The sequence below is a fragment of the Synchiropus splendidus genome, chromosome 18 (assembly GCF_027744825.2).
Source record: "Synchiropus splendidus isolate RoL2022-P1 chromosome 18, RoL_Sspl_1.0, whole genome shotgun sequence".
NCBI classification, from domain to species: domain Eukaryota; kingdom Metazoa; phylum Chordata; class Actinopteri; order Syngnathiformes; family Callionymidae; genus Synchiropus; species Synchiropus splendidus.
The window spans coordinates 5247350-5274542 of NC_071351.1; the positions used below are offsets into that span (position 1 = coordinate 5247350).

Sequence of the window (27193 nt, forward strand, 5' to 3'; positions counted from 1 at the left end):
TTCCTCTGACTGAAAAGCAAAGCTTGGATTTGCAAGAGTGACTCAACATTCTTCAATGTTCTTTCCGGTGGCTTCTTCTCTGCTCCGTCGGCTTTCAAAAATGATGACTGACTTCATCTGTCGACTGAAGTGATACCTGTTCTCGATCACAACTTTTCGGGGTTGCATAAGTCACAGTAGTTTTTATCAATAGCTTGAAAACCTCTGATGTAGAAAAGCTATTTTTCAGCTGGAAGAATCACCTCAGAAGTGTAGATTTAAAGGTGAGATCAGGACAAACACCGGCGGACACACTTCCTTTAAAAGCGTCTTCACAGATTAAATAATATTGTCGTCGGCTCTCCACGTCCCGTCATCTTTGACCTCCCGTCTGATTGGACCATGCCAAGTTGTGTAACCATGTGGATGGGGACATGCCGTGGATTAGATCGCGGCAGGTTTGGCTACATGTAAGAGGATTGGACGTGTGTTTGCTGGACTTCATCCGACAGATGAACAATTTGGAAATAAACAACGGTTTAAATAAATCTCTTTTTCTTCACTAAGTCCACAAATATTCCTCAAAATCAATTTGAAAGAGATGAGCCACACACATCCTGCAGGCTGAAATAGCTGTAATACTTTTAGATCTGTTATCAGATTAGCCTCGTATCTGAGCCGATATTGTATACTCATTCAGTCGGACACAAAAAGCCAATGTATGTAACTTATATAAGCAACACAGTTGGACTGTGGCAATGAAGACAACAGACATCCGTCCACCCACTGAAGGTCAAGTCGCAGGGGCAGCGGCTTCAGCGGAGAGCCTCAGACTTGGTCAAAAGTGACTACCCCTTTAAGTTTGTTTGTTTGTTTTTTTCTCAATAAAATGTTTTTAAAAATACTTAAAAATATATATATTAAAGGACTACCTCAGAAATTTGTTATGAAGTCAACAAGAAATTCCTTTGAAATATACCATAGCGTGTCGTCTTAAAAGTAGCTGAAAGGAAAAGAGATTTGTATTTAAAAAACAAACATTTGGACCCTTTTTTTTTGTCTCAGCTATGTCTTAAAGCTCTAAAACGTTTATTGGATTTTGCATGTGATCCAGATTTTACCCCCAAAATATTCAAGGGCCTAATGTGGCCCTTGACAAGGCAAAAAGTCAGTCACTTGCTTTGTATTACTGGACTGTAAACAAACGTTTCTCTGCGAAACCAATGTTTTATAGAGACAAAAGATTGAGCTTTAAGGGGCCAGGCTTGAGAGAAGGCACTGCTGGTGTAGTGGCATCATACAAGACTCCCATTCTTGTGACCTGGGTTCGATTCCCAGGCAGTGCACTGTCCGTTGAACTAGGTATTGTTTGGTTAGCTGCTTTATGCAGATGTTTTGGAGACTAAACCAAAGAGAATACAATGCAACATTAGTCAGAGGTTACTTTCTATGATCTCACCTGGTATTTTCTTTCATTTTAATTCCACCTCACTGGACTTTCTGGAAGTGATTCCCTTTGATGGTCTCCTACAATTTTCATTGTGTTCTTCTCATGCAACGTTGATGAAAGTTTCCAGCAACAGAGCTAATTTTCTCGATTGTTAGCAGCAACACCGTGTTTCTAAGAGAGCTGGGGATGACCTGGAATAACAAAGCAGGCAGGCCTGGATATTGCAAAAGATTCAGTTCACCCAAAATACTTCAGCATGACTTGCCTGTGGAATAAAGCAGCTGGGAAACAGGCTTACCTTCAGTCGCACCAGCAAGCAGCTGAAGCTTCGGTGGCGTAGGACCCAACTTGCAGTCATGTGACCAGCGCTTTGTAGCATAAACATTTCAATTTAAAGGTGTATTTCGATGCTTTTCCTCCAGCACTGCTAGTGTAGTGGCATCATACAAGACTCCCATTCTTGTGACCTGGGTTCGATTCCCAGGCAGTGCATCCACTGTCTTTCTGTAACGATGAATGCTCAACACTCTTCTTTCTGCATCTGTCACATGCTTAACAAGTAGAAAAGCACTCACAGAGCGTGACTTGGTGCTGCAGGCCTGTGTTTTTTTCGCATTGAAACAGACAAAATATTATGCTGTGTGCAGTGGAAGTAGCATTGTTGAAAGCGGTTTCACCTATTGTCTTTTAAAGAAAACACAATAAATGGAGATTTGAGGAGGTTGAAGATTACAGTTGCACTGCCTGGGAATCGAACCCAGGTCACAAGAATGGGAGTCTTGTATGATGCCACTACACTAGCAGTGCAGTCTCTCTATGGCGAAATCTCTAAAATGCCTGTTGGGTTACACACCAGAGTTTTAGAATTCAAAACCATTGCAACTATGGAGTTGTGGTCACACGGTTTCCAGTGTGTTGCTGCAGTGCGAGTTGAAAGCAGGCATGTGTCCCAGCTGCCATCCCACTTGGTTCAACAGGCACCTGATGTTGAAAGAGATTCAAATATTTTGGCCCATCTATTCTTAACCCTTTCCAAGGGCAACAACCTCCAAGTCTGCCTCATTTATCAACCCATGTCCTTTATCACTCTCGACAAAATACCCTGATGAATGATCGGGATGTTTACCCACTGTTCCAGACAATTTGGACCATTTTCTCAATAACAATGCGGGTTATGAAGCCAGTAAAAATAATGGGTGAGCACACAACTTGAATGGGAAGCAGGAGTTGCTCTAATATTCAGAACAGAATATTCGGCGGGATCAAAAAAAACGTGAGCAACAACAAGCAAGAATTTAAAAGGAGGGGAAAAAAAGGAATGTTTAAAGTGAGGGGTGTAGTGCCTTAGAATATAAACAGAACCCAAGTGACACTATTCCGAATGGTGCCACATTGAAGTCACATGATCAAGTGGTTCAATCTGCCTTGTTGCCTCCCCTCCAACAAAATCCAAACATGCTTCATATTATCAATGACAACTGCATAAAGTGATGATAGTCTCTTGCTCTTGGTGATTTGACGGCTGGTGAGTTGATAAGAACCTGAGTGTGTGGCTGTGTGCAAAGGCTCAGCTCAGTGGAAAACATCTTCATCAGCTGCTGCTCCTCCGTCTCAACACTGTGACCTCGGAAAGCTACTGTATAATTCATGCCACACACACACACACACACGTACACTGCTGTCTTTCACGCTCCACATGCTACAGCAAGGCTGATCACAGACCGTGTTTTGGGCGCTCGACACTCAGTAACCGTAGAGCTTTTGTTGCGACAATAAGCCCACCTAGCCACATGTAAACACCTTGGGGAGTCACACACCGCAGATTCATGACTCCAGAGAGGAGGCTTTTCACGGCGCGACACCTCTTAAGAAGGGCACAGAAACATATGACGGCATCACCATCTGGCAGCGCAGATCCGGAGCAGGAGTTCTGAAACTGAGACAGTCAAACCTGAGGCTGACTTTTTTTGGGGGGGGGCGGTAAATGTCTGCAGGTAGAGGAGGCACCTACTTAACCCAGCTGCTGTTGACCCTGTAATCCCCTCATTTACCTCTGCAGCGGTTTTACATAATTAAAATGAGAAATGAAAGGCAGCATGCGGAGGCTCTGGGCCGTCGCACCTCAATAATGCACTATCCCAGCCCCAACACACACACACATAAACTTCCTTTCCTGCCTCGTGAAATTCCTTGGCTAACTCTGGCGACCTAGTTTACAGCCGACTCGCCTCTGAGCCACTGAGAGTTGGTTTCGTTTGAAGATGCGCGGAGCGGCGCAGCATGACAAGCCCATTATAGAGTCAGAGGAGGAGAGAAACGCTCACATTTTCAATAGCCAGATAATCTATTCACTTAACAATATCTATTTTTAACTCCCTGCTGTGGAGATGCGCGGCTGCAGCAGCCATGCAACGGCAAAATACATTTCTAGTTCCATTTTTCATGCAGTGTTTTGTCACCAGAGTTGTGCATCTTGTTCCCTCCATCAAGAGAAGAGACTGTCCAAACTGTCCAACAAAAACAGAGCATCAACAGGTCTTTTCCTCTTCTTCCTTCACTTCCCATCAGGTTTTCCACCTTCAACGCTTCCTTATATCTTGATAAAATGGACACTGATGTTATAGATTTTGTTGCGATGTAAAGCTGCTTTCTAAGCAGGTCACCTGCTAAGTTTGAGTCGTACTGAGACCAGCAATAGACATGGGTATTTATCGACATTGACTTTCCCCACACGGCGTGACAGCGCTCACCCCACTTCCTCCAGTTAAAGTCCCTGGTGTCTGAGCGCTTGTACAAGCCTGTCGTGTTCCGAGTTGTCACCAAAATCTGTGAATAAATACCGAACCTTTCTGAGCCCAAATATACATGAAAATTAAGCGGGTTTTCATGTCTTATAAGGATGAAACAAGATGTCTTCTCTGTGAATTACTATCCAGAGCATGGCATCATGCATTTATTCACACATATGATCCCGGATCACAGGGTGGGATCGTTCTATTGGGGAGACCTTCTGTCCTGTACTTCATTGAGGAAAGGAAGAAGGATTTTAAAAGTGCCAGAAGTGAACTTTTCCCATGTTGAAACTACCTGGATGGTCCCAGTTTTTACTGTATGAATGAGGTATGAGGGTATATATATTACATTTTGTTCATTTTGTATACCATCGGTTTTGTTAGTGTTGTTTTTATAAGTATTTTTATAAAACCCTCCAAATGTGAATTAAACCAGAACTAATTTTTAAAAAAAAATTAAAGCCTGACAATCAGAAAAATATAATATATATAAAGATTTGAAGCGAGCTATGAACGATAAAGCAAGACAGACAGACAGACAGATAGATAGACAGACAGACAGACAGACAGACAGATAGATAGATAGACAGACAGACAGACAGACAGATAGATAGACAGACAGACAGACAGACAGACAGATAGATAGACAGACAGACAGACAGATAGATAGATAGACAGACAGACAGACAGACAGACAGATAGACAGACAGACAGACAGACAGACAGACAGACAGACAGACAGACAGACAGACGATAGATAGATAGATAGATAGATAGACAGACAGACAGATAGATAGATAGATAGATAGATAGATAGATAGATAGATAGATAGATAGATAGATAGACAGATTGACAGATAGATAGATAGATAGATAGATAGATAGATAGATAGATAGATAGATAGATAGATAGACAGATTGACAGATAGATAGATAGATAGATAGACAGACAGACAGACAGACAGACAGATAGATAGATAGACAGACAGACAGACAGACCGATAGATAGATAGACAGACAGACAGACAGACAGACAGACAGACAGACAGACAGACAGACAGATAGATAGATAGACAGATTGACAGATAGATAGACAGACAGACAGACAGATAGATAGATAGACAGACAGACAGACAGACAGATAGACAGACCGTCAGACAGATGTTTTCTCCCCAAAATGACTGTGAAGAGTGGGAAGAATGAGCCAGACGCTGCTGCATGTCGGATCTCCACAAACACTGTTGCCTCAGTGCCTCTGAGCAATGACACAGAATCCTGCTTCCCCTCTGAAGCATCATCAAACGCTGTATAATGTTCTGCAACAGTGATATTTGACCTGGTTTATGACGGACTCATAGATGGCGAGTCAACGGACACAGTCTCACACACACACACAAGTGAAGGAAGGCATTTGTGGAGGTAATCAGGCAGATATTCAGTACAGTGGACGCAGCCATGCTGCACTGATGCCAACACACACGCATTCAGGAATAAATCCCCAGTGAAACAACAGTGAAATATTAATCTAATCTCACGTCCTGGCTGCACTGAGACGGACACAATGTTCCACGCTGCTGCTTCGCCGGAATATTTGCTCCACTTATCGCACAGTAACTCAGCCCCATTTGACTTTTCCCTGACAGGCGTCTGCTGCGCGACTCCAGAAGATGAAGAGAGGAGCGTGTTAAAATAGCATCTACTCCAGTCACAAAGCTGACATGGCAGCAGATCGTCGTGTGAGCTGTCGTTCAACAAAGCGCACGTACAAGTGCAGCAGATTGGACCTGACACAGCGAGAGGGCGGAGGAGTAGGTGACAAATCGGCAGCTACAGACGCTTTATTTTGGCGACACAAGAAAGTATAAGATGCTTCAGATGGGGACGAGCCGGTGGCGCGCAGCCTCATTGAGCAGTCGACGGTGAAGCTCGGCATCCACACTGGAGGCAGTTTCACGGAGCATTAGCTGCAGCCAAAAGTGGGCTACATTTTGCATTTGTAATTAGAAGAGGGTTTTTACTCCCTCAAAAGCTCCTCACATCTGGAGAGAGGGGGCGAGATGAAGGGAGAGAAAATTTGCTAAAAGCCATGAAATGGGTTTAGAGTCTAAATAAGGTCAGAGGAAATTTGAAGGAAAAAGGTTTTTACGTCACAGAATGTTTGAAACTGTGAAGAAACAGTGGTTTGTTAAAAAGGAAATGGTGTCACTCTCTCTCGCCGCCTTTGGAGATGTGGGGAGCGCGGCGTTCCTCTCCTGCTGCGGCAACAACAGAAGACAGTTCCGCAACATGTCTTGTGCAAAACCCCCCCATCATTATGAGACAATTTAAAAAACATGACAAAAATGTATCTTCTATACAACAGAGTGAGTCTCTGTCTCAGTCTGGACCTCTGACTCGTGACCCTGATGGAGCATCAATAAATCAATGTGGCTGTCTATGGAGAAAATCTGTCGCCATTCCAACAGAACGCTGTTATTGCTGTAATATCAGCGAACGCCGTGCAGCCCAGCACGTCTGCACCGGACCGGAGGAGCGCAGGTCAAAGATAACACACACCTTACAGTGGTTATGCAAAGAGAGGTGAGGCGACCAGATGAACAAGCACCATGACAGACCTGAGCCATGTTCTCATGATCGCACTTGTGAGGAACACGCAGGGTCGGGACAAGAACCGAAAACAAAGACTGACCAGAGTTGTTTTTCTCTGGGTCACACGTTGACCCCGTGACCCCATCCCTCACTCACGTCAGTCCATCAGTCTGGCCTTCAACCTTCCGCTTCACTCGCGACATAAACATGCCACTGAGGTCGACTCCACTACAGATCAATACACGTGCGTGTGCAGACAGGCACATGGACAGATAAGAACATGGCAGCAAATACAGAAAACCTTCTGTTTCTTTCACGTAAACCTTGACTATCAAGCTGAAGAGACAAACTTTGGATTACTTTATATGGATATCAGACATAATATCTGCAGAATCGTGCTCTTCAGTGATCCAGCCCAAGGTTGCACAAGTGCTCTGCTCTTGTTTCTGACTAACAACGGCGCTATCTGGCCCACAATGTTTTGGCTACAAAGTCACCTACTGGTTTCCATGGAATCCTCTCCCACTTTATCATTAACAAGGAAGTTTTTTTTATCCGGGCCATTAGCACAGAACGTGTGTCGACTGTGGTGAGTCCTGACATCGGTCCAAGAGTTTTAAAACACTCCTCATATTCCATAGAACACAGTCGTAGTTGGTTAAAAAAAAACGACATGAAAAACATTTTAAAAACACAATATAGTAATTTATTACTCTGAAAAACATGAACAGCGTTTCTTTTTTTGTAAAAAGAAATTGTTTGGCCATGACAAGCACACTTGCCGTACTTGCTGTGTGCTGTACGTGCACCCTTATCATAGGCAGATCTATGAAATAAAGTAATAAAATAATAATAATAAATACAGAAAGAAAGATAATTGATTCATTTTTACCAGTTTTAAAACTAAGCACACTCCAAACTTTATTTATTTAGTTTGGACTGCGGGCAAAACTATACTGACTGAACTCAGCTGAAGCTGTGAAAAGTTATTTCAAACCTACCATGAAAACAACAGAAGGCAGGAATGTCGACAAGAGTTTTAGAACAATGCAGTTGCACTGTTTTTGGATTACACTAAACAAGACGGATAAATATGGATTGCGCACAAACAAATTATATTCCAGTGTAATGGTGAAAGAAGTCTAATCCCAAAGATGAGCGTGGCTTCATCCTCCTCTCTGTGCAGGCCAGTACAACAGACATCTTTGCAGTTGAGATCGAACAACTTGGGAACAGCAGTTTGATATGAAAGCAGACGGACGGTTTTACTGCGGAGGAGGAGGAAGAGAGAGGGAGACACGATGATAATGGAGTCTACAACGGCTGAGGCCAACACCGACGACCCGGGTTTGTTTTCCCACGAGTTGCAGTGTACAGTCTCAAGGCTGAAACACACACACACACACAAGCATAAATATGGTGAAAAAAGAACAGATCCCATCTGCCTCAGCTGCATAATCAGCTTATAACGCTCATATACATTTGTGTTGCTACAGGATCAAGTAATATCAACACACTCTCTCACACACATGCACTCACACAAGCAAATGGAAAAAGAAAACTGTTTACAACTCCAGTTTTCCAGGAAATAACTGACACATTCGCAACACTCGCTTTATAGTTATTTCAATGGACAAACTACCTTGACAAGGTAAACGCTGCTAACTGAGTCCTGATACATCATTCTCCGTATCACCTGCTTCCTCTTTGACCAGGATCCCGTCAGGTTTGTTTCCAACTTCTGAGGTTGCTGCCACCACAGTTTTATTTGGTGTAATAAATGCATCATTAACTTTTGGAAGAAACGGCAGTATTGAACGGACCACGGCGATGTGATGACGCAGATGGATCAGAGGGAGCAGAACGTGTGTTTGACAGGAAGCCAGAGCTCGGATTACCTCAACAAATATGAGCATATGGACATCCTCTGTGGAGTGTGTGAGGACAGCGCTCCCTCCCCCCTTCTACAGGTGGACAGAGGCGTCTTCATGCCCTCCTCAGAATCCTCTCAGGACCGCGGCGCTCTCACTGCCGGTTACATAACCGATGAAAACAAGAGCTCCGGCAGCTGGTTTCACATCCCTGTTGTCATGAGAGAGGAATCGAAATCCACTCTGAGCCAAAATCTATTTCTGTATGCAGATTTGTCCTGGATGTTTTTTCCTTTGGCCCCTTCCTTTCAGCCCTGTCGGTGTGACACTCAGTTCTGGAGCATGACAGCTGGAGAAGGTCCACCTGAGCAGAGGCAGCTGGTGCCACTCTTTGATTTTGATGTCAGTTCTGCTGCGAGTTCCTCTGATCTGGCGCGTGATGGAAGGTCAAAAGAATCCAGAGGAGCGCAGTGAAACTTGAACCATTTTATTTGTTTCAAAGACACCATGGTAAAGCGTTTTTGTACATCATACTTGAAAGTCTTTGGGCTTGCACAGTACGTTTTTTATTCTTCAGCGTCGCCGCTCTCCTCTCAAAGTGACATCATCGACCTGTGACAGCTGGAGAAACGCGAGCGACATCTCCTGCATGTTTCATCTCAACGTGACGGAAATAGATTGCACTTTAACAAAAAAAACTATGTACAATGTCTTTACAAAAATACCTTAAATTATCCAAATAAATATCGGTCAATTCTTCTGCCAAGTTCTTCCTGAGATCACATGATCCTGTCGCTCTCTCTCTCTCACGGTTTAATGACCTCACACGCAGCTCTTCTGAGATCACATGACGCACTGACATATGACGTAAACAGACTTCTCTGGCTGCACCAGCAGAACCAGGGAGTGCGCGATACACAACTTGGCCACAGAGAAACATGACTCAAACTGACCCGCATGTGACTTGATGTGGATGTGCTTTGTCAAAGTGGATATATACTGGCATGCTGATAGAAAACAACTCATAACAGTCGAGGAGCCATGAAGCTTCTTAAAAAATGTGATAATGGAAGACTGTAATGTGATATTTCACAGTATCAAGTGTGGCTTTCCTTCACTCACCCACACACACATACACACAGTACCGTTCCATCCAGTCAATTATTGCTTCGTATACAACACTGTTGGAGACAAAACTCCAGCAGCAGACCTGACTTGCAGCCCAGATTTATAAAAAGTCTTCACAGGAAACGGAACCAAAGCAGGTGCTGATCCGTAAAGGTCAGGTAAGGCCGCCAGCTTCAGACTTGCATTCTAGTGTCCTACACGTTTGAGACGCCGCTGCCGACGTCTCGCGCCTGGCGGATGCCGTACAGCCACTTGATGACCCGGGCGTTCCGCTCGATCACAGAGATGCCGTACGGGACCCGTTCGTTGCCCCCGGCAGGTCCGTCCTCGTCTTCCTCGTCCCCGCCGTTCTCCCGCGCCTGTTCGGCGTCGTCCGCGCACTCGGAGCTGGGTGTGCTGACGCTGCGGAGTTTGGAGATGGACACGATGTCCGAGTTTGCGCGGGTGAAACGCTCCACGCCGCCCATCCCCTCCACTTCGTCAGGGTCCAGGCCGCAGTAGTTGAAGAAGCGCTCCATGTCTGCCGTGGCCCGGGAGTACCGGTCGCTGAGGTCAGATTTGGAGCGATGCAAGGCAGGGTGTTTACGTCCAGAACCTTTGGAGCTGGCATTTGACAGGCGAGTGAAAGCAGGGGAAGATGGAGGGATCATTCCAGATTTAGCCAATAGGGGGCTCGGCGGTTTGTACGAAGGAGGTGAGGTTTGGGTGCTGCTCTGAGGGTGAGGAGGGGTTTGGGGCGGATGAGAAGGTGGAGGTGGCGGTGGGACCTGAGGGTGAGGGACCTGACCCTGGGCAGTTTGACGGGCCCGGAGTGGCGTCCGCCTGATCTCTGCGTGAGGCCGGACGTCCACCCTGCGAACTGTAACCGAGTTTGGGGAGGTGTACGGTGCTGGAGCTCCGATGAAGGGCACTCGAGCAGGGATAGGGGGAGGCCGGCGGTTGGGTTCCGCTGGGGGGCTCCGCAATTTGTTGTTGAGCGTTGAGGATGTGCAGGAAGAAGTGGAGGAAGAAGTGGTGCCCTGGTTGATGGGCTTGTGGCTGAGGAGTCGCGGACTGCGCTCCAGCTCTGCTGACAGACTGCTGCCGATGCTCTTTGCTCCTGATGATGGGGAGGAGGAGGAGGGCGAGGTGGACGAGGACGACTGGGAGCTGGGAAGTGGGCCGTCACACACGTCATTGATAAGATTGTTAAGGATATCCAAGTTCAGAGCGGGGCCCCGTCTGAGTGCCGGGCCGTCCCTCCTCCCTCGGTTCTCTGTGTCGGCTGGGCAGCGTGGTACTTTTCGGGCAGGTGGGCTACTTATTTGGCACTGGAGCATCATCCCTGGAGGGACGAGGGGTTTACGGATGATTGGCGGTTTGACCGGCGCCTGGCGAGTGAGGGCCACCTGCTGGCTCTTCACGTACTTGGCCTTGTCGGCCTCCAGGCGCTCCACAGCGCTGAGTTTGCGGGTTCCAGGCTCAGCCTGCCGCCGGAAGTAGTCTGGGCCCTTGTTGAGTATCCGAAAGGGCATGGCCGAGGTGAAGGCGACCCCAGCGAGGCGGCCATCCGAGGGCCGCAGGGTCTCCACTGGCATCCTGGAGGAGCTAGTGGAGAGAGCCATGCATCAGTAATGAGTCACAGACAGCCGTAGGTCTCCCCCCCCCCTCCGGCTTCTCTCCGCTAACTCTTTAACTTGCTTACCACTCGTGCTGCCGCTGCTCTCCCTCCTTCTGTGCTGCTCCTCTGCTTCCTTTATCCTTATGATCCACAGTCCGGTTCAGTGAAAGGGTTCTTCGGGGAGGGGGTCAGCTGGGGTCAAATTCCACAACCAAACTGACCAAGCCACCTCAGTTAGGTCGGCAGTGATCCAGATGGGGGTTAGGCGGCAGATGCAGATGCATTCACTGCTCAAGCAGCTGTCAGAAGAACCTTCACAGCTGCGGTCCAAACTCAGGAGAACGGTCCCTCAGTCCTGGGTAAAGTTGAAGAAAAGACATCCATGTGAGATAAAGGTCCTCTTCTTGTGTGCGTCTCTCATTGACAAAAGCATCCACACACACACGCAGACAATCCAGCAGACAGACGGGACACTTCTACACTGAAGTGGAGCAGACGGGACCAGCTTTAATACCAAGTCTGGCTCCTCCCAGCCGGCTAATCACACGTCAGTCCGGGAGCCTCAGTAGGGCAACCCGGGGCGGGGTCAGGAGCTGGAGCTCTGCTCCGATTGGGTGAACTCAAACGGGATTCTGACCAATTGGACCCATCCCCCCTTTCAGCAAACAACAATACACTCCGGCAGGCTTTTCATTCAAATGAAAATTCTTTGAAAGGGAGAAAGTGGGGGGCGTGTGGGCAAAACAGCTGCAATTCTGTACATTGACTTGCATCAGGCCCGGCGGGGGTCCACCGACACGCAGTGAAGAAAACAAACTGACAGGCTGCACAACTGTCTCTCTGGTTCACCCCTTTGTCCTCATGACAGCGGCAGAAAGACCCACAATAGCAGATCTTTCATCGGCGCGTCTCACCTACAGGCGGTGTCCACATGACAAGCTTTTGCAGACTTAAATTCAATTTATTTGCTTTCATGTATGTTGCAGAGGCTATTTTCAAGGTCACTTTAGCGCTCTCGGAAGGAGGCCGTGTGTCACACAAACACTTCAAGATCATGTCTTTAATATAGTAAATAGGCTAAATGAGTAAACTTCAGAAAGCACAGAAGCCCATCTTCCTCACTCATGACGGCAGCTGCCTGATTTCAAAAGAGATAAACCTTTTGCCTTTTGGCTCAGCTCATAATTCATGACAAGAGTAGCAGCAAAAATAACTGGCAGATTTAGCATCCTATTATGGCCCAATAAATACTGCAAATTATCAACATTTTTAACACAACACACAGACATTAATGAAGTATTACCATCATTTTACTACATTAGCTATTTTTGGATTTGCTATGTTACCTTTGCAAAGTGATAAAAACATTAATAACCACTGAATGCAACCAGACATCTCACCACTTCATCAAGATGGAGGCCATGTACAACACTAGACATTATGAGAGCTTAAATAAACCCCAATAAAGTGGCTTTAACCTGCTATATCTACCAGAAATCACAAAGAAACAGTGTTTCTGTTACTTCAGCTAGGAAAAAAAATACTATCTCCCTCCCCCACACGTGGCTTCTCCCCTCCTCCCGGTTTGCACGGTGCACTCCAGGGTTACATCACACCCCCTCCTGACTCCCACCAGATCTACACACATTTTTAATGAGTCTCTCTTTTATAGATGTCACTAGTTCACCACGTGACCTTCTTCATGCATACACGTCGTAGAAATGACTGCACCTCATTTCAGGTATACAGGTCTGGATGGATGCTGTTTCACAACAAGTGACAAACTGCTGCGGTTTTCCACCAGAGAGGTTCAAATGAAGTTGAGCACATTTACATAACTGAGGGGAAAATGAGAGCATGTACCTTACTGAGACTGTGGGCAGGTTTGGAGCTTGTTAAGAGCTTCAGCATCTCAGGGTTTTAACTTGGTTTCCTTAATTTGGATGGTATCCAAGTACATCATGCTGGGAGGGGACCACGGAGCAAATCCAGAGATTATGCTGCTATTTTGGTTAGGTATTGTACAGGTCCGTGGTACCTTGATGCAACACTGACTTTCCTTACAACAGGATAAACAAGAAGAGCAGACACTGACTACACCACAAAGAGCCTTCAGTGGCGCTTCAACACATCTACACTAGACATGAAGGATTGTTGCATATAAGAAATGGGAAATGGTGTCGCTTTGTTTCCATAAAGATTCCATTTGTATTAAAGCCTCAAAGGCCATGTTTGAAATATCTGATATTCATATTATGGTGTTTAGCATAACACAAACGCGCCAACACATGTCCCAACAAAAGGCCGGACGTCAAACAACATGTCATGAGGTCAGGAGAAACCTCAGGTTCACGCTCTACTTCACCTCTTCTGAGAGCGACCACATGCTCTCCGTCAAAATTAGATTGTTCCCAAAAAGGATGACGAACAAGTGCTTCCAAGGACTCGAACTTTAATTAAAAGTTGTCAAGACCATGAGAGAAGCTGGATTTGTTTTCAGCTACATCTGAAACAAAAGAACCAGGTTACAGTACTCTGCTTACGTAGATGAGATTAAACCAACTCAAAAAGCCATAGAGGAGTTCAGCATCTCAGTCAACAAATCCATACTCCTATTGCAGTTTTTATCCCTTTTCCTGGTGAGTATTTAACTTGAAACTGTAACCCATTATATCTGGTGTAGGCAATGATTTCCTAAGGGGCCACATTACATTGTGACTGTTGTTGGGGTCAGAAGAAAACGTTTTGAATTTAACTTAAAAGAAGGAGAAACTGCACAAAGATTCTCAATATAACACATAAAAGCAATATTTAGAAGGTATTTTTGGGTGTATTTTGTGTTTATTTTTTTATTTGGAGGGCAAAAATGGTGAATGAAATAATTTAAAAATATAATAGGTATTCCTAGCCTAGCTATAGATTTATTTTTGGAATTCAAATAAAAGCGGAACTATATTTTGCTTTGATCTGATTTCATGAAAATGTGGTCCCTGGGCTGCACTTTGCTCACATCAGCATAACATCCACTCAAACGGAGGATTTAGTTGGTAAATAATAGTCATTGAAACCCCAAACACTAAGACAAGAGGACTGTAAACATGAGGGGCCATCGAGGTTTGAGAGAAACCATGAAGATGCTAATACGGTCGTCCAATATAGTGACTGCGCTTGAAGGCAGCAGCTATTGTCATTCAGTTTTGGGTTGTTCCAGCGCCATGTTTGCTCATGAGACGACGGTGTGTGCAAAAGGTGCAGCTGGCCAACATAAGCCCCGTCATTCATATGAAAAGAAGCAGTCAGGGAGTCCACACACTGGAAACTTGCGATCAAAACAATACTTAGCTGTTGAGTGTGAGCTGGATAAGCTCAGCAGAAGCTACATAAACAAAACAAAAACACTTGTATGTATGTATGACTCCAAAAGAACGCCATTAAGTGGCACTTCTGCAAGTTTACAGTGCAGTTGTAAATCACAGGTATTCAACTCCAAAGTTTCAATATTTACACCAAATACCCTCGAGTTTGATTTAGCAGCGACTGGTTTTCCATCAAAAAAATCCACATAAGTTGTTAAAAAAAAGGTAAAAAATGAAAGTTATCAATCCTGAAGAAATTGGTTTAAGTGGAGAAAAGCATAATCTAACAGTATTTATTTTTACATTTCATTGAATTTATGTAAGAGAGGCAGACAACCACTGTTGAAGTTGTCACCACACTTGCCTAGTTCTTTACTAAAATGTCTTACAATTTACAGTACAAGACATTGTACTAGAAATCATCAGCCATCCAACTTTCCAACCATGTTCTGTTCCGCCTCAAGACAAACAACTGATGTCTCCAAAAACTACGAGCAGCAGACTATGGAAGGATATTTGTATCCACACGGTGGAAAGATGTGGCCACTTTGTCCAAAAAAACATTTTAACTTTCATGTTGTTGAAGGCAGACTTTACAGTATTGCCGCTGCTGTGTGGCTGGGAAATGGATTATGAGTCAGTCTAGAAGAGGGGTCACCCGAGGTGACCTCGAGCTGAGAGGAATGGATGCACAGCCCAAAACCACAGCTGACTCTGGTCAGCTACTGGCCCGGGGACTGATTATAGGGAAGACATGACTGTGAGCGGCTCGACTCTCACGTGTTTCTGGCACTTCATTTCAAGTGACTAGACGCTGGCAGAAGGAAATCACCGCCAAGGTTTCCTAGAAAATCTCCTGGGACCGGACTAGAAACAGGAAAATGCAAAGAGGGTGTAAACATTGGGCAACAGTGACATCCATGTCTGTGTGTGGGTCTGTGACGCCAGTTGGACTCTTGTAGCACGGTGGCCTTGGGTCTTCAGCGGACACTGACCCCAGAGTGTTTTGTAAACAGCAGGATGACCAACAGAAAGCTAAACACATGGGAGTTACGGGAAAAGGGTTTCAAATGTTTATCAATAAGATAGACAATCTATTTCCAATTGGGAATTGGAAACAGATAAGAAATAAAAATAGAAGCTTTACGAGTTCCATTTGCAAATGACTGGACGCTGAAAGATGAGTGAATAAAGAGGAGGTTTGTGGTCAGTTGGTCAGAAGCGATTTCTTGGCTTCACTGCCCACAGCATGAACGAGGAGGAAGCAGTGATGCACTTCACAGCCGGACACGTTTGGAAACATAAAAGCTAGGAAACACGCTTGGCCGGGAGTGTGTGTCTCCAGTGTGTCAGCCACGTCTTACAATGCCCTCTGACTCAACACAAGGGGAATGCTATCGGAAATGACCACATATTGGAGGGACCTTTTCAAGTGGTCAGCTAAAACCAGACATTGGCCCATAAACCACCCGTTCATATGTATCTTTGAACTCTCCATTCAAAGCTATAGAGGCATGTCAGTCAGAAATAATAAGGCAAGTGGCTGCCAATAAACTGATCCGGTAAGTTGGCCTCACTTCAAGGTGCAAGTGATGAGGCTTCATGAAACAGTGCTCTCATTTTCAGAGCCCACTAGGTGGCACTCTAAAATCTTTAGATTTGGTCAACCATTTCAATAAACCCTCACGCCATTTTTAAACAAAGAGCGCCACCTACCGAACGCCTAAAATGAGCCCTACACAACAAAGTCCTGCTCGACATAGAGTTGAAAAGCTGAAAATTTCTCAGGATTGTAAATGTCAGACCTTTGATGAACGTCTCATCCACACAGCTGTGAATCATCACAGTGAATCACTGATGTGTTTGTTTTTTATCTGAAAAACAGGATGAAGCTAAGGCAAGAGTGACGCATATGTCGTGGGATTTGTTTATTTAATTCTCTGTTTCAGCAGTTATTAATGAGCAACATTTGAATTTTAATCTTGTCAGCTTTACTAAAGAGCGAGCCGTAATTCCTGCAAGTTTCTTGTGTTTAAAATATGATACAGATCAGATGGCTACGCAGGTCACCAGCACTCAGAAAAGATGCCAACTACAGACTTGTATAGTTTGTGACAGCACAAATCCATTGACCTCGTGGAAGTCATTTGAATTCAAGAAATTCTTAAATACACTTCCAAATTTCAAACATAAACTTGAGTCAGAAAAGTTGGATAGGAACTTTCAATATCACCGGTTAAAAGCTCCTGGTGACCCCGAAAATACAAGCCACGGCAGATCAGGCTTGCAGACACCCACACCTTCGGCGCATCAATAAAAGGCTTAAAAAGCCGAGGTCAGAGGGTTATCAGCCACTCCCCTGCCGGGTTGATTTAGGGACTTCTCAGGACAGCTAATGGAGATGGAGAGGGGCACATCAGTGCAGCAGATCTGGCAGGTTAATTCCCTGGATTTAACTCACAAAAACACACTTATACCACTTTGCCATGCATGACTGCAGAGTCTGCACAGTTATGCAACAAGAGCCCATTTGACTGCCCAATGGAGCACTGGACCATAAGCTTTCAGTTAGTCTTACGCTGCTGCCAGACCATCCCCCCCAACCCACAGTTCATCACTGTCTCTCCGGCCCCAGGACCCAACACACACCCATGCTCAATGGCATCGGCAAGTGGGAGGGAGAGAGCGTGAATATTTGATTTCAATATGTACTATATTAAAGGGAGTCAATATAAAAAGATCAGGTCTAACTGCACCAAATCCAAACATGTGGAACTCAGATATGAACAGAAAAAGACCATTAAAGATGTCTTGGACTTCTAGGTTTATCATTTGTAAAGAAAATATGTCACTGTTTTGTTAGCACTCCTCAACACGTGGTGCTGTATGAGTCATCAAGTTCAGCGTCTAAAACTACAACCATCATAAGCTGCTGCTGATGACTTTGCCTGTCTTGGTTTTTTCCGAAGCCTCTGGAGGGAAGAAAAACACTGAACCAGCAGAATATTTTCTGCTGATAAAAACTTGTTTTATCTCACAGCTGCATAGTTAGTGGAGAGGACAATGTTTAAGTAAGAGTGTCAAACACATACACAGAGGTTCAAAGTGGTGACAAATTTTCCAAATCCTAACACTAGAACATCTAGTGGTAACACTGGTCACTAGTGCAAGTCAGCCTGCTGGCTGAAACACAGGAAGTGAGGGATGATTTACACACACCGACTCACTTAACCTTTTGTAAGGTCCGCTTGCACGACCTCTCTTTAACACTTTCCTGTGTCAGTTCCTCAGAATCAAACGCCATAAGCTGAGCAAGCCCTCTGGTGAAGCTGCTCACAGAAGGTTGATGTGGATGAAAATAGCGCCAGAGCAAATGTTATATTCCAGACCAGTATTTTTAGATCAGGGATTCCAACCCCGGGGCAAGACAGCACAGGAGCAGGGTGACTGACAGAGACAATGCCACTTATTCTTATTTAAGCGCGACACTCAAGTGAGCAGATGAAGATCAGTTTTCACGGGAACACTTGCTGCTCATCTCACAAGTGCTGTGAAAGCCACACTCTGCTCCCACCGCACACACAGAAACAGTCAATCTGAACGTGTTTACTTACGATGTATGAGGAGGTGAAGGTGTCAAGGAAAAAAAACAGAGAAAAATTCCCAAGTTGTTGCTTTGTAAAAAGCAAGCAGAGTCTGTTCAAGCGCAGATGGTCTGTCAGTGATCTACATCAACACTAACCTGACAGTCTGTGCTCCTCAGGATGATATGCGCTCTCCTCCCACAGCTCAGACTAACTCCTCCTCCTCTGCCCAGAAGAAGGAAGAGAGTTAGAAGAGGAAACAGCTTTCCTCTCACCCACAACCCGTCCACACCGGTGGGTTATGGACTGTATCATTTAAATCTATAAATGGTCATCTAATCTAATGTTAGGAGGACTGTCTGGAAGAGAGTGTTACATCATTCTGTTGCAACTTTGCATCAAAGACATGTTCAATATACCCCATATACTCTGCTATAGCCTATACATTACTAATGTACCAAGTTACATTAGCTCCATCAGTCCAGCTTATCACAGCATGTATTGATTCCTGACCACTGAATAAATGTCCATACTCCACTGTGATCGCATCTTAAGAGAAGCACCAAGGTACACATCACACTCTGACCTGTCACTCAACCAAAGAATGGGTCATTCATTGGCTGAATCTGAACCAATGTATCAAGGTACACTTAACGCCATGACCCACGAACCAAGATAAAAGCGCCATTGTGAAGCACGTATCGCGGGAGATAGCACGGCTCACATGTTGAATCGGGGGCTCGATACGTGGTCCTGACCACCAACAGCTTACTTCTCACTTACAACTCCCTTAACCTGTTAATAATTTAATGTGCAGTTTGAGGTGCACTGGTATTTTAGGGTACATTTAACAGCAAGAAACTGAACAAGGTGCAGCAAAGACTTAACAGTCTTCCTTAAGGGGAGGAGAGCTCTGCTCATTGCCTCGACCCAAGTACTAAACTGCATTTCACACTGCGATGCTGACTATTCAGGAGAAACCACGCAGTAGCTAGGAAGTCCTCAGCATTGTTCAGGGCCCTAACAATGTTCTTCCATCTTTAAGGACCAAGTCAGAAGCGCTCAACCACATCATGCGGCAGAATTTCGAAGGCCGGAGTCTGTGAATTCTTATTTTAAAATCACATTCAGCAACAATACCACAGAAACAGTGGCGTCCCATTTATAGTGGAAGGTGTCCCCTGGACACCCTGCTAGTTACTGCTAGTCATTACGATTTCCAAGCTCCAACACATTCGAAAGTGTAGCAGCAGTGTTTCCCAGAAAGCGGGCACTTTTCTGGTACACGAGAAAGTCCAGAAAGGAAGTGTGATAAGCAGCAGGCGGACGAGAGAAAGATGATTATTACGAAGTAGGTGCAGCCAGGGATATCCTGTCATTACGGTAAGTAGTACTTAAGCAAGAGCGCTACAACTCCAGGAATACTCCGCGCAGATGTCTACACTCAAGTGTACACAAACACAAAGTTATTTATGTTAGCGCGCGTTCAATTTCTTTTGTGTGTCGGCTTTATGAATGGTTTGTTTGAGTTTGAAGTTTTCATGTACTCAGCTGCCATCAATTCCTAATTTCACACACACACACACACACGCACAAAGTAGTGCTTATTTTAAGAGTCAGCAGGGTGGAGTGCGCAAGACCAACCTTCCTGAGATAGTGGCAGTAAAAACACATGCACATAGACCTTAGCACACATTCATGCGTACACACCCACAGTCTGAAAGGTAAACACACGTGCGCTGGTCGGTCACTCTTAAATGGGATAAATCCAGAGGTGGTGAGCAGGACAATACAGATTACAGCCAGGTCAACACCTACAAGCACCACCCCTCTGTCATCCACTTCTTCAACTCATCGTCTTCTGCGCCACTTTTTTCCTCATCTTCTCACATGTATCTGCCTGACATGATCTTATCACTCTTCCTGTTATTCAGTCTCACATCAACTAAGCCACTCAATCTCTCACCCAGTACAGTGAGTGTCCAAACAAGCCCAGTGTCAGTGGTAATGGACCTTCATGAGAACACACGCCTTCTCTGTGAGACGCAGAGGAGGCAGGTGGATTAGAAGCACTGTGTGGAGACCTCTCATTTGGCCACACAGAGCCAACACACAGGCTCAGGCTGGGCCCTCCAGCTCAAATGTTTGTACATGCTGGTGTAAAGTTACTGCAGTCGCAGCTCATTTTTCTCATGCCGATATCAGAAGCTCCATCAGTTTGTGCACACGCATTCCACGAACACGGAGACACACCAGGGGAACATCTCACATTACTACCAGCATCACAGACTTTCATGCCCAGGCTGGCCGAACCTTGGCATCTCATCTGGTTGCAAACCTTGGGGAAGATTCTGCAGGGCCTTGAATGTATTCGGCACCTGAACCCCTGAATTGCCCAGTGAGCCTCTCAAGTGGTCTCTTGCTAATAGAGGCGTCATTGATTTGAACATTAACTTTCCGAACGCCCTTGAGCAAAACTCAAGCAAGCCTTCATTAGACCGTCACACGCGTGCGTCACTCGTGAGAGCAACATGTCAGTGGCGCATTTATAAGAACAGGTCATGTGACTAGGAAACAATGCTGCAGATATCTCAACGTGCAGCAAAACAAACTACCTTGTTTAAACATTAACACATCCTCAGGGCAACACGTGACTTGCTTCAGAGCCACTGACCCCTTTTTACAAGCAAATATGGCTGATAAACACTGGAGGGCTCTGAGCCCAATGCAAATAAAGCACATGGGAAACCATCAGGGAGCTGCAAGGCTTCTCACCCTGCACTTCAAGTGAACTTAATACCCCAATGAGTCTTACCTTGAACTACACGAACAGACACGCTTGGCGCAGGGCCATCGTGCCCGGCTTTAAGGCTGGCTGACAGTGATCATATTCAACAGGCGAGTGACATAACAGCTCAGAGAGAACACTGTTAGAGGAGCTTGGACTTCCCATCTGTGATACCTTGTCTGATACCCAAGGTTTTCCCAGGGGACAAATCAACACCAAGTCTGTTGACAACTGCTTCCGTCATGTGTTCATTGACCATCGCTATCAAATCCAAAAGGCACAAAAGGCAAGGCACCATTACAGATGTTTTCCCAGGTTTAAAAACAACTTATTCACTAGCGGCATTCGAGTCTACTTGACATTGATGGAGTGGGAAAAAAAGTCAAATATTTATATATTTGAGCTTGTCATCAATACTTGTGCAGTCAACAGCGAGAAACTATTTCAATTTTACATTTCAGTTCAGCCACCTCAAACCATGTCTTTGTGTGGCAATGTGACCGTTTCAGGGAAATCTGGTCCACATTGTTTAGAAAACGCCATGTTTGGACATAAACACATGGTGGTTCTGGATGTTGATATTACATAGATACAATTTTCTAATTCAATCTACATCCAGAATTGAGAGGAGCCAAGATAATACGATAATAACACAAAAAAATGTGATAGAATGACCACCGATGTTTGGTAGTGTGATGTCATCAAAAAGCGCCATGTGTTGCGTCATTTACAAGGTTCAGCATTCTGTGGATATAAGGGTTTCACACGGAGTAAAAATAGTTTTTATAAGATAGAAAAAAAATTAAATTATATATATTTATGTATATATATATATGGGGTATAACAAGCATAACTCACATGAAGCTCAGAAGACACTCAGTATAATGACAGCATTGTATCCGTGATCCTTGTGTGGCTGCTTTAACAGCGATTGACAACAAACCCGGTAAAATCTGCTCTCCGCTTTGTAGGTCAGTGGGCCTCTGTGGACAGGGGGGCAGGGTAAATAATGGTTCTGCATGAAGCAGGCTGCCAAACAGTGACCTCAGAAGGGCCATGGGCTCAGACAGGCAGCATCACGTGCATTGGAGGAGTGGGTGTGAAGAAATGCCAGCACCTGTTTGTCCTGGAAGGGCGAGGCTGTCGACAGACCAGGGAAGTCCCGAAATACAGGAGGGACAAACAAGTGAATCAGACTTCAGTGCAAATCCAGTTTCCAAAAAATGAGGTTGAGGTGTGTAGATATAAGACGGCATGAATGTTTCAAGATGGAACCAGGATTGCTCATTCCGTCTGTCTGGTTCTCAGTGGTGGCAGTTACATTACGACGGGTGACACACACCTTGTCGCGTGAGGGTGATAGAAAAGATTTGTGGCTCCCGACAGTAATCCAGGAAACCGCCCTCTTTTAAATCACCGGCTCTGTGATCCAAAAATTATATTAAAGGATGTTTGATTTTTATTTATTATTTAGTGAACAAACACAATTCTTAGCATAGGTAATTATTTCTAGATCACTCTATGCGGACTTGAAAGAAGCATGATAAATTGTGACTTGGATTTCACGTGCACAACAGAGTCAGGGAGTACGTTGAAGAAGTCCCCACTGTCTCGTGGCCACAACTTCACACGCCAAGTCCCATGTTCAGCAGCTCTGTGCACTGACCTTCGGAGTTCAGCAAAGCAAGCGACAACTTGTCAGGACAAAGAGTAACACTGACCTCATTCCTCAGGGGGGGAGACTCTCTTGAACTGGAAGAAAGCAAGAACCACTGACAGCGGTACATTCGGGCCACATGACTTGTACTGTCTAGGATATTTGGGCCAGAGAGGATTTAGGCGACATCCATGCTGCTTAACACCAGATAAGTGTTTTAACACCGGAATAATCCCTAAAATTACGAACACTTACCCTCAAAACATATCGCACGGACACCACAGATGTAGGATGGAAACACCCATCAGCTGGAATCAAAACAAATAGCTCGACCTCTTACCTATGAATTGCATACCCTTCTCATTATATTTTTATATTGAAGATGAATTATCCACCTGCACTCTCAGTATGAGGCTCTGTTTTATTTAGTCCAGTTGCCTTATTTAGCACAAATTAGCGCAACTTCCCACTCACATTTCTGAATGTTTATTTTCATCACAGGTGCATATGCTTTGTGTCGTCCACGGCCTTTGTTGCACAGTTTGTTATCTTTGATGCCATAGTCCTTGTACACTCCTGCTATAGATGACAACAACTGTTGGAACACAAATCCCATTGAGCTGCTTTTGTGCTACATTCATTTATTTATTATAATAAATCTTCTTCCATAGTTTTTCCTTTTATTTCTAGGCCTTAATATTCATAAACCGTGTCAGATACATAACACTTCAGCATGTATTTTGTTGCGTGAAGTGCTCGCAGTTAGATGTTATAAAAGTGACGTTGAAAAGCAACCCTCCGTTTCGTGAGGCTAAAACCACCACATTTCAATTCATTCACTAAGCACTTGTCACAGTTGCATAATCCCAGAGAGTTTGCACACAAGTGTGGGTCTCAGACTGTGAAACAGATTACATGACAACCGGCGACGTCATCGCCATTGTCACATGGTACGCTGTGGCAAAAAGGGACAGTTTGGAGGTGCAGAGCCTGTGCTGCTACTGTGTCACCACATTGAAGAAGAACACGTCCTTGTGTTATCAGGGATTCATTTAAAGCAAAGCATAACAAAATCATCGGCTTCAAACCTCCATCTTTTTGTCACTGATCACTTTGGCTTCTTTTACTTGTCACGTGTCTCTCGCAGTGTGTTTTGGACCGACCTTGGCTAATGTTGAGAAGAAAAGCTCCTCTGTCTCTGTTGGGGTTTTTGGACCAACCCCAACACTACCACGAGTGACATCAACATCAGTCCCAAATTAGAATCCTTTCCCCCCATTTTCTCCGTCCAAACCATCGTAATTCACAATGTGGCTTTACCACTACCACCACCAAGAACAGAATACTGAGGAGGATTAAGAAGTTCAGACACAGAGTCTCTGTTAAAGCCAACCTCACTTTCCAGAAAACCTGGGCATATACACTGGAAACAAGTGCACAAGGTGACCTCACGTGTTTGGACATATGACAGCGGTTCAGCCCACCTGGAAAGTGCCCTTTCAGTGGATAACTTCGATGACCTTGGTCGTGGAGATCTATTCGACAGCAGATGTCCTCATCCAGGAGTCAAATCAGAGGGTGGTAGACCCAGCGTGGGCACTTTGGCTGTATGACATGTCAGAATTATCTCACAGGAAAAAGCTTTGTAGAAAAGCATCAGAAGAAATCAATTGTCTTCAGCACTAAAGCTGCACTTAAGCCTGCCACGATAACAAAGGATGATGCATTGAAAGAATGGAAAGTCTCTCTCTCTCTCGTGGTCAAGTTATTTAAGAGGAGTGGGAATTTCACTGAACAATCCATTTCATTTCATCCAGCAATCCATTTTGAGAAAGAACTAACTCACAGATATCTCCAACCGATAATCGCTTCCTTACCTTTTATGACTCCAAATGAGGGAATCCCTCTTGGGGAATGACTTAAAAGGCAAATGAGAAAAACTGAAGCCCTCCTGCAACACCACAGAACAGAACAGAGGGTTATTACCGCTGCAGACATGGTGTGTTTTTGCCATTAACATGTATGAATTATTGTTGCTTCCGACCAAAATGTCTGCTTACAACTTGAGAAAAGAGGCGAATGCAGACTTTTCAGAACTGGAAGACAAACATTGTCTGTTAACATAAGTGTTCCAGAAGTAGTGGAAAGTATCCACATTGCATTTCCTCATGGAATAATGTGGACGGGCCCTCAGTTTGGTTCTATGCACACTAGGATCACATTAGTTTTGCATGTTGCATTTCTCTGATAACCATCATCACTTAGCGATGTTGCAAGACACAACACACTTCCTTCCACATGAAGAGGCGCTCATGCTGAAGTAGATATCTTATTTAAATAAGTATTGTCATGCACACTTCTGATCAACGAAGGCAGCAGCACATTCAATATGACTCATCACTTCCTGTGGCATTGCAAGTTTAAATGTCAGGTGGAATCACATTGACTTTTGTTTGTTAACTTTCTCAGTTCAGAACATCTAAATTACAGCATTTGTTCTCTCCGCATAAACATTAAGCACGTTTATAATCATTCAGAGTCACCTGCCCCCTCTCACGGAGTCAATACAGGAAGTCAGAGCAACAGGCATCCACTTCCTGCTTCATTTCAGAGGACACCAGCAGCAGGTCAAACCTCAGTAACCTTCAAACCAGACTTCAAGGTCTGGTGCATCGGGACTTCCTCTTGTGTAACAAGCAAAACACATGCTGTCTCAAGACCTGGTGTGTTGTAAAGGTCACAGCTACATTTGACAGGCATCAGCAGATACAGAAACCTTTGTCAGTATATGTGTGTTGGCTGCAGGATGGACATCAACTTATTTGAAATACTTGACTGACAAACGGAAGAAATTATGCATGCGACTGCAGGCCAATTCCAATGATTGCTTTAAGTAAAATAAATACGGCCGTTTTAGCAGAAACAAAAACATTCCCAACACGAACCAACTTTTGTTACTACTGCACATCGCATTTTCAGTTGAATTTCATTTTGAATAGGGAGACGACTACGTTTATAATTCACACTAACTCGTTTATTATAGTTCACCGTTCAACTTAAGGATGTCAGAGGAAAACCGCTCACCTTGAACCAAGCCTTTTTCCAGGAATAACTTCACCTTTGTTGAAGCCGTTGAAGAGGTTTAGACGGGGTGCAACTCCTGTGAGAGTGAAAGTTGACAATACAATAATGGAAACTGTGATGTTTGAACATTCGCGGGGTTTGTACCAAAAAAATCCATTCCGACGTCCAGGTACAAACGAACTTGATAACACCGCCCTAAGCAAACAATTAGAAGATATTAAATAAATCATACATGTATATAAAACGGTTATTAAGTACTCAGTGACCGGAGAGAAGTTGCAGCTTGCTGTTTTCGTTTTTTAAGGAGTTTAAGACACCCCTTAAGTTAACTCTATGTTGGTACGTCCTGAGCCTTTCCGTTGGTCAACGGGGTTTGGATAAAACCGCGTTCCCGTTCCCTTGGTAACATCTTGATCTCGCGAGAGCGCAACTTGGAATTTAAAAACGGTGTTTTTCACTATTCATTTTCATGATTGTGATATTTCTTGTTCGCTTTTACTTTTTCAAAACAGTACGTAAAACAATTTTATCATCAGGTTTTGATAATATATGTCACATATTTGCCTTCTGGAAGACTTATAATAAGGAGACACCTATTTTTATGTTGTGTGTTGCTGCGTTTTTAACGCTTGGGTTCCTTTTTTAACATTGTGCTGTTTCTTTTTCTTTCATCACATTCAATATATATACTCAATTTTTGAACGTAATAAGGACCAAAAAAATCGCTGACCTTAATGTTCTGACCAGAGATCTCGCAGAACCATCATACAAATAACAATAATATACAGGGTGACACTCTCTAACTGGATTTTTCAGTGCAAGAAATACTCAACTGATCCGTGCCAATCCATATTCAGTGGAGAATGATTCTATAATCTCATTGAGATCGCTGCACTTAATTTTGTTAGCTCTTTATCTTTGAGAGCTAATAATAGTTTTAGTATTTAAAGCTGTTCTTTATAATCTCCCAGGATATGTTGTCATCATTTGTTTATGTAGTGACCTTTTAATTCCAAGCCACCCTGCAGCTGTGAGTGAAAATACACCAACAACGACTAAATCTGTAAATATCATTTGATCGTGATTAAATACCACGGGGGTAAACTGATTAAAATGACCGAAAACTCACCATCACTCGTGGCAATGAAACTGTATTTGAGGCTTTGAGTCGTTTGCTTGACTCCCAAACGTCTGTCCTTCAAGAAGGGGCCCAGTGGAGGGGCCTCATTTTAAGTCAAGGCAAGCAGGGTGATCTCATGTTTTGGCATCTAGCTGCATTAATGAACTGAACCAGGGTGACCTCAGCTTGAAGAAA

At 44.4% G+C, this 27193-nt stretch overlaps 1 protein-coding gene and 3 non-coding genes across 7 annotated transcripts; 2 read left to right on the forward strand and 2 right to left on the reverse strand.

The window, feature by feature from the left end:
- Positions 1-1254: 1254 nt before the first annotated feature.
- Positions 1255-1325, forward strand: trnag-ccc (transfer RNA glycine (anticodon CCC)). Its single transcript has one exon. It is a non-coding gene; the product is annotated as a tRNA-Gly (tRNA).
- A 525-nt stretch (positions 1326-1850) lies between these two features.
- trnag-ccc (transfer RNA glycine (anticodon CCC)) lies at positions 1851-1921 on the forward strand. Its single transcript has one exon. It is a non-coding gene; the product is annotated as a tRNA-Gly (tRNA).
- Positions 1922-2165: 244 nt separating this feature from the next.
- trnag-ccc (transfer RNA glycine (anticodon CCC)) lies at positions 2166-2236 on the reverse strand. The gene has a single exon. It is a non-coding gene; the product is annotated as a tRNA-Gly (tRNA).
- A 6916-nt stretch (positions 2237-9152) lies between these two features.
- wu:fa11c10 (protein FAM110B) lies at positions 9153-25970 on the reverse strand. Of its 4 annotated transcripts, XM_053850033.1 has the most exons (6): positions 25879-25970; positions 24672-24745; positions 24279-24399; positions 18508-18574; positions 11494-11764; positions 9153-11396 (listed from the first exon to the last, which is right to left on the reverse strand). In XM_053850033.1, the coding sequence occupies exon 6, from the start codon at positions 11384-11386 to the stop codon at positions 10004-10006; it is 1383 nt and encodes a 460-aa protein (XP_053706008.1). In that variant the 5' UTR covers positions 11387-11396; positions 11494-11764; positions 18508-18574; positions 24279-24399; positions 24672-24745; positions 25879-25970; the 3' UTR covers positions 9153-10003. The 4 variants fall into 4 exon arrangements, with proteins under 4 accessions (XP_053706008.1, XP_053706009.1, XP_053706010.1 ...); XM_053850034.1 differs by lacking the exon at positions 18508-18574; XM_053850035.1 differs by lacking the exons at positions 24279-24399; positions 24672-24745; positions 25879-25970 and having other exon boundaries at positions 18508-23011.
- Positions 25971-27193: the final 1223 nt, after the last annotated feature.

Excerpts from the sequence above, each read along its gene's own strand:
- wu:fa11c10 (XM_053850034.1), bottom strand. The coding sequence starts at position 11,386 with ATGCCAGTGGAGACCCTGCGGCCCTCGGATGGCCGCCTCGCTGGGGTC.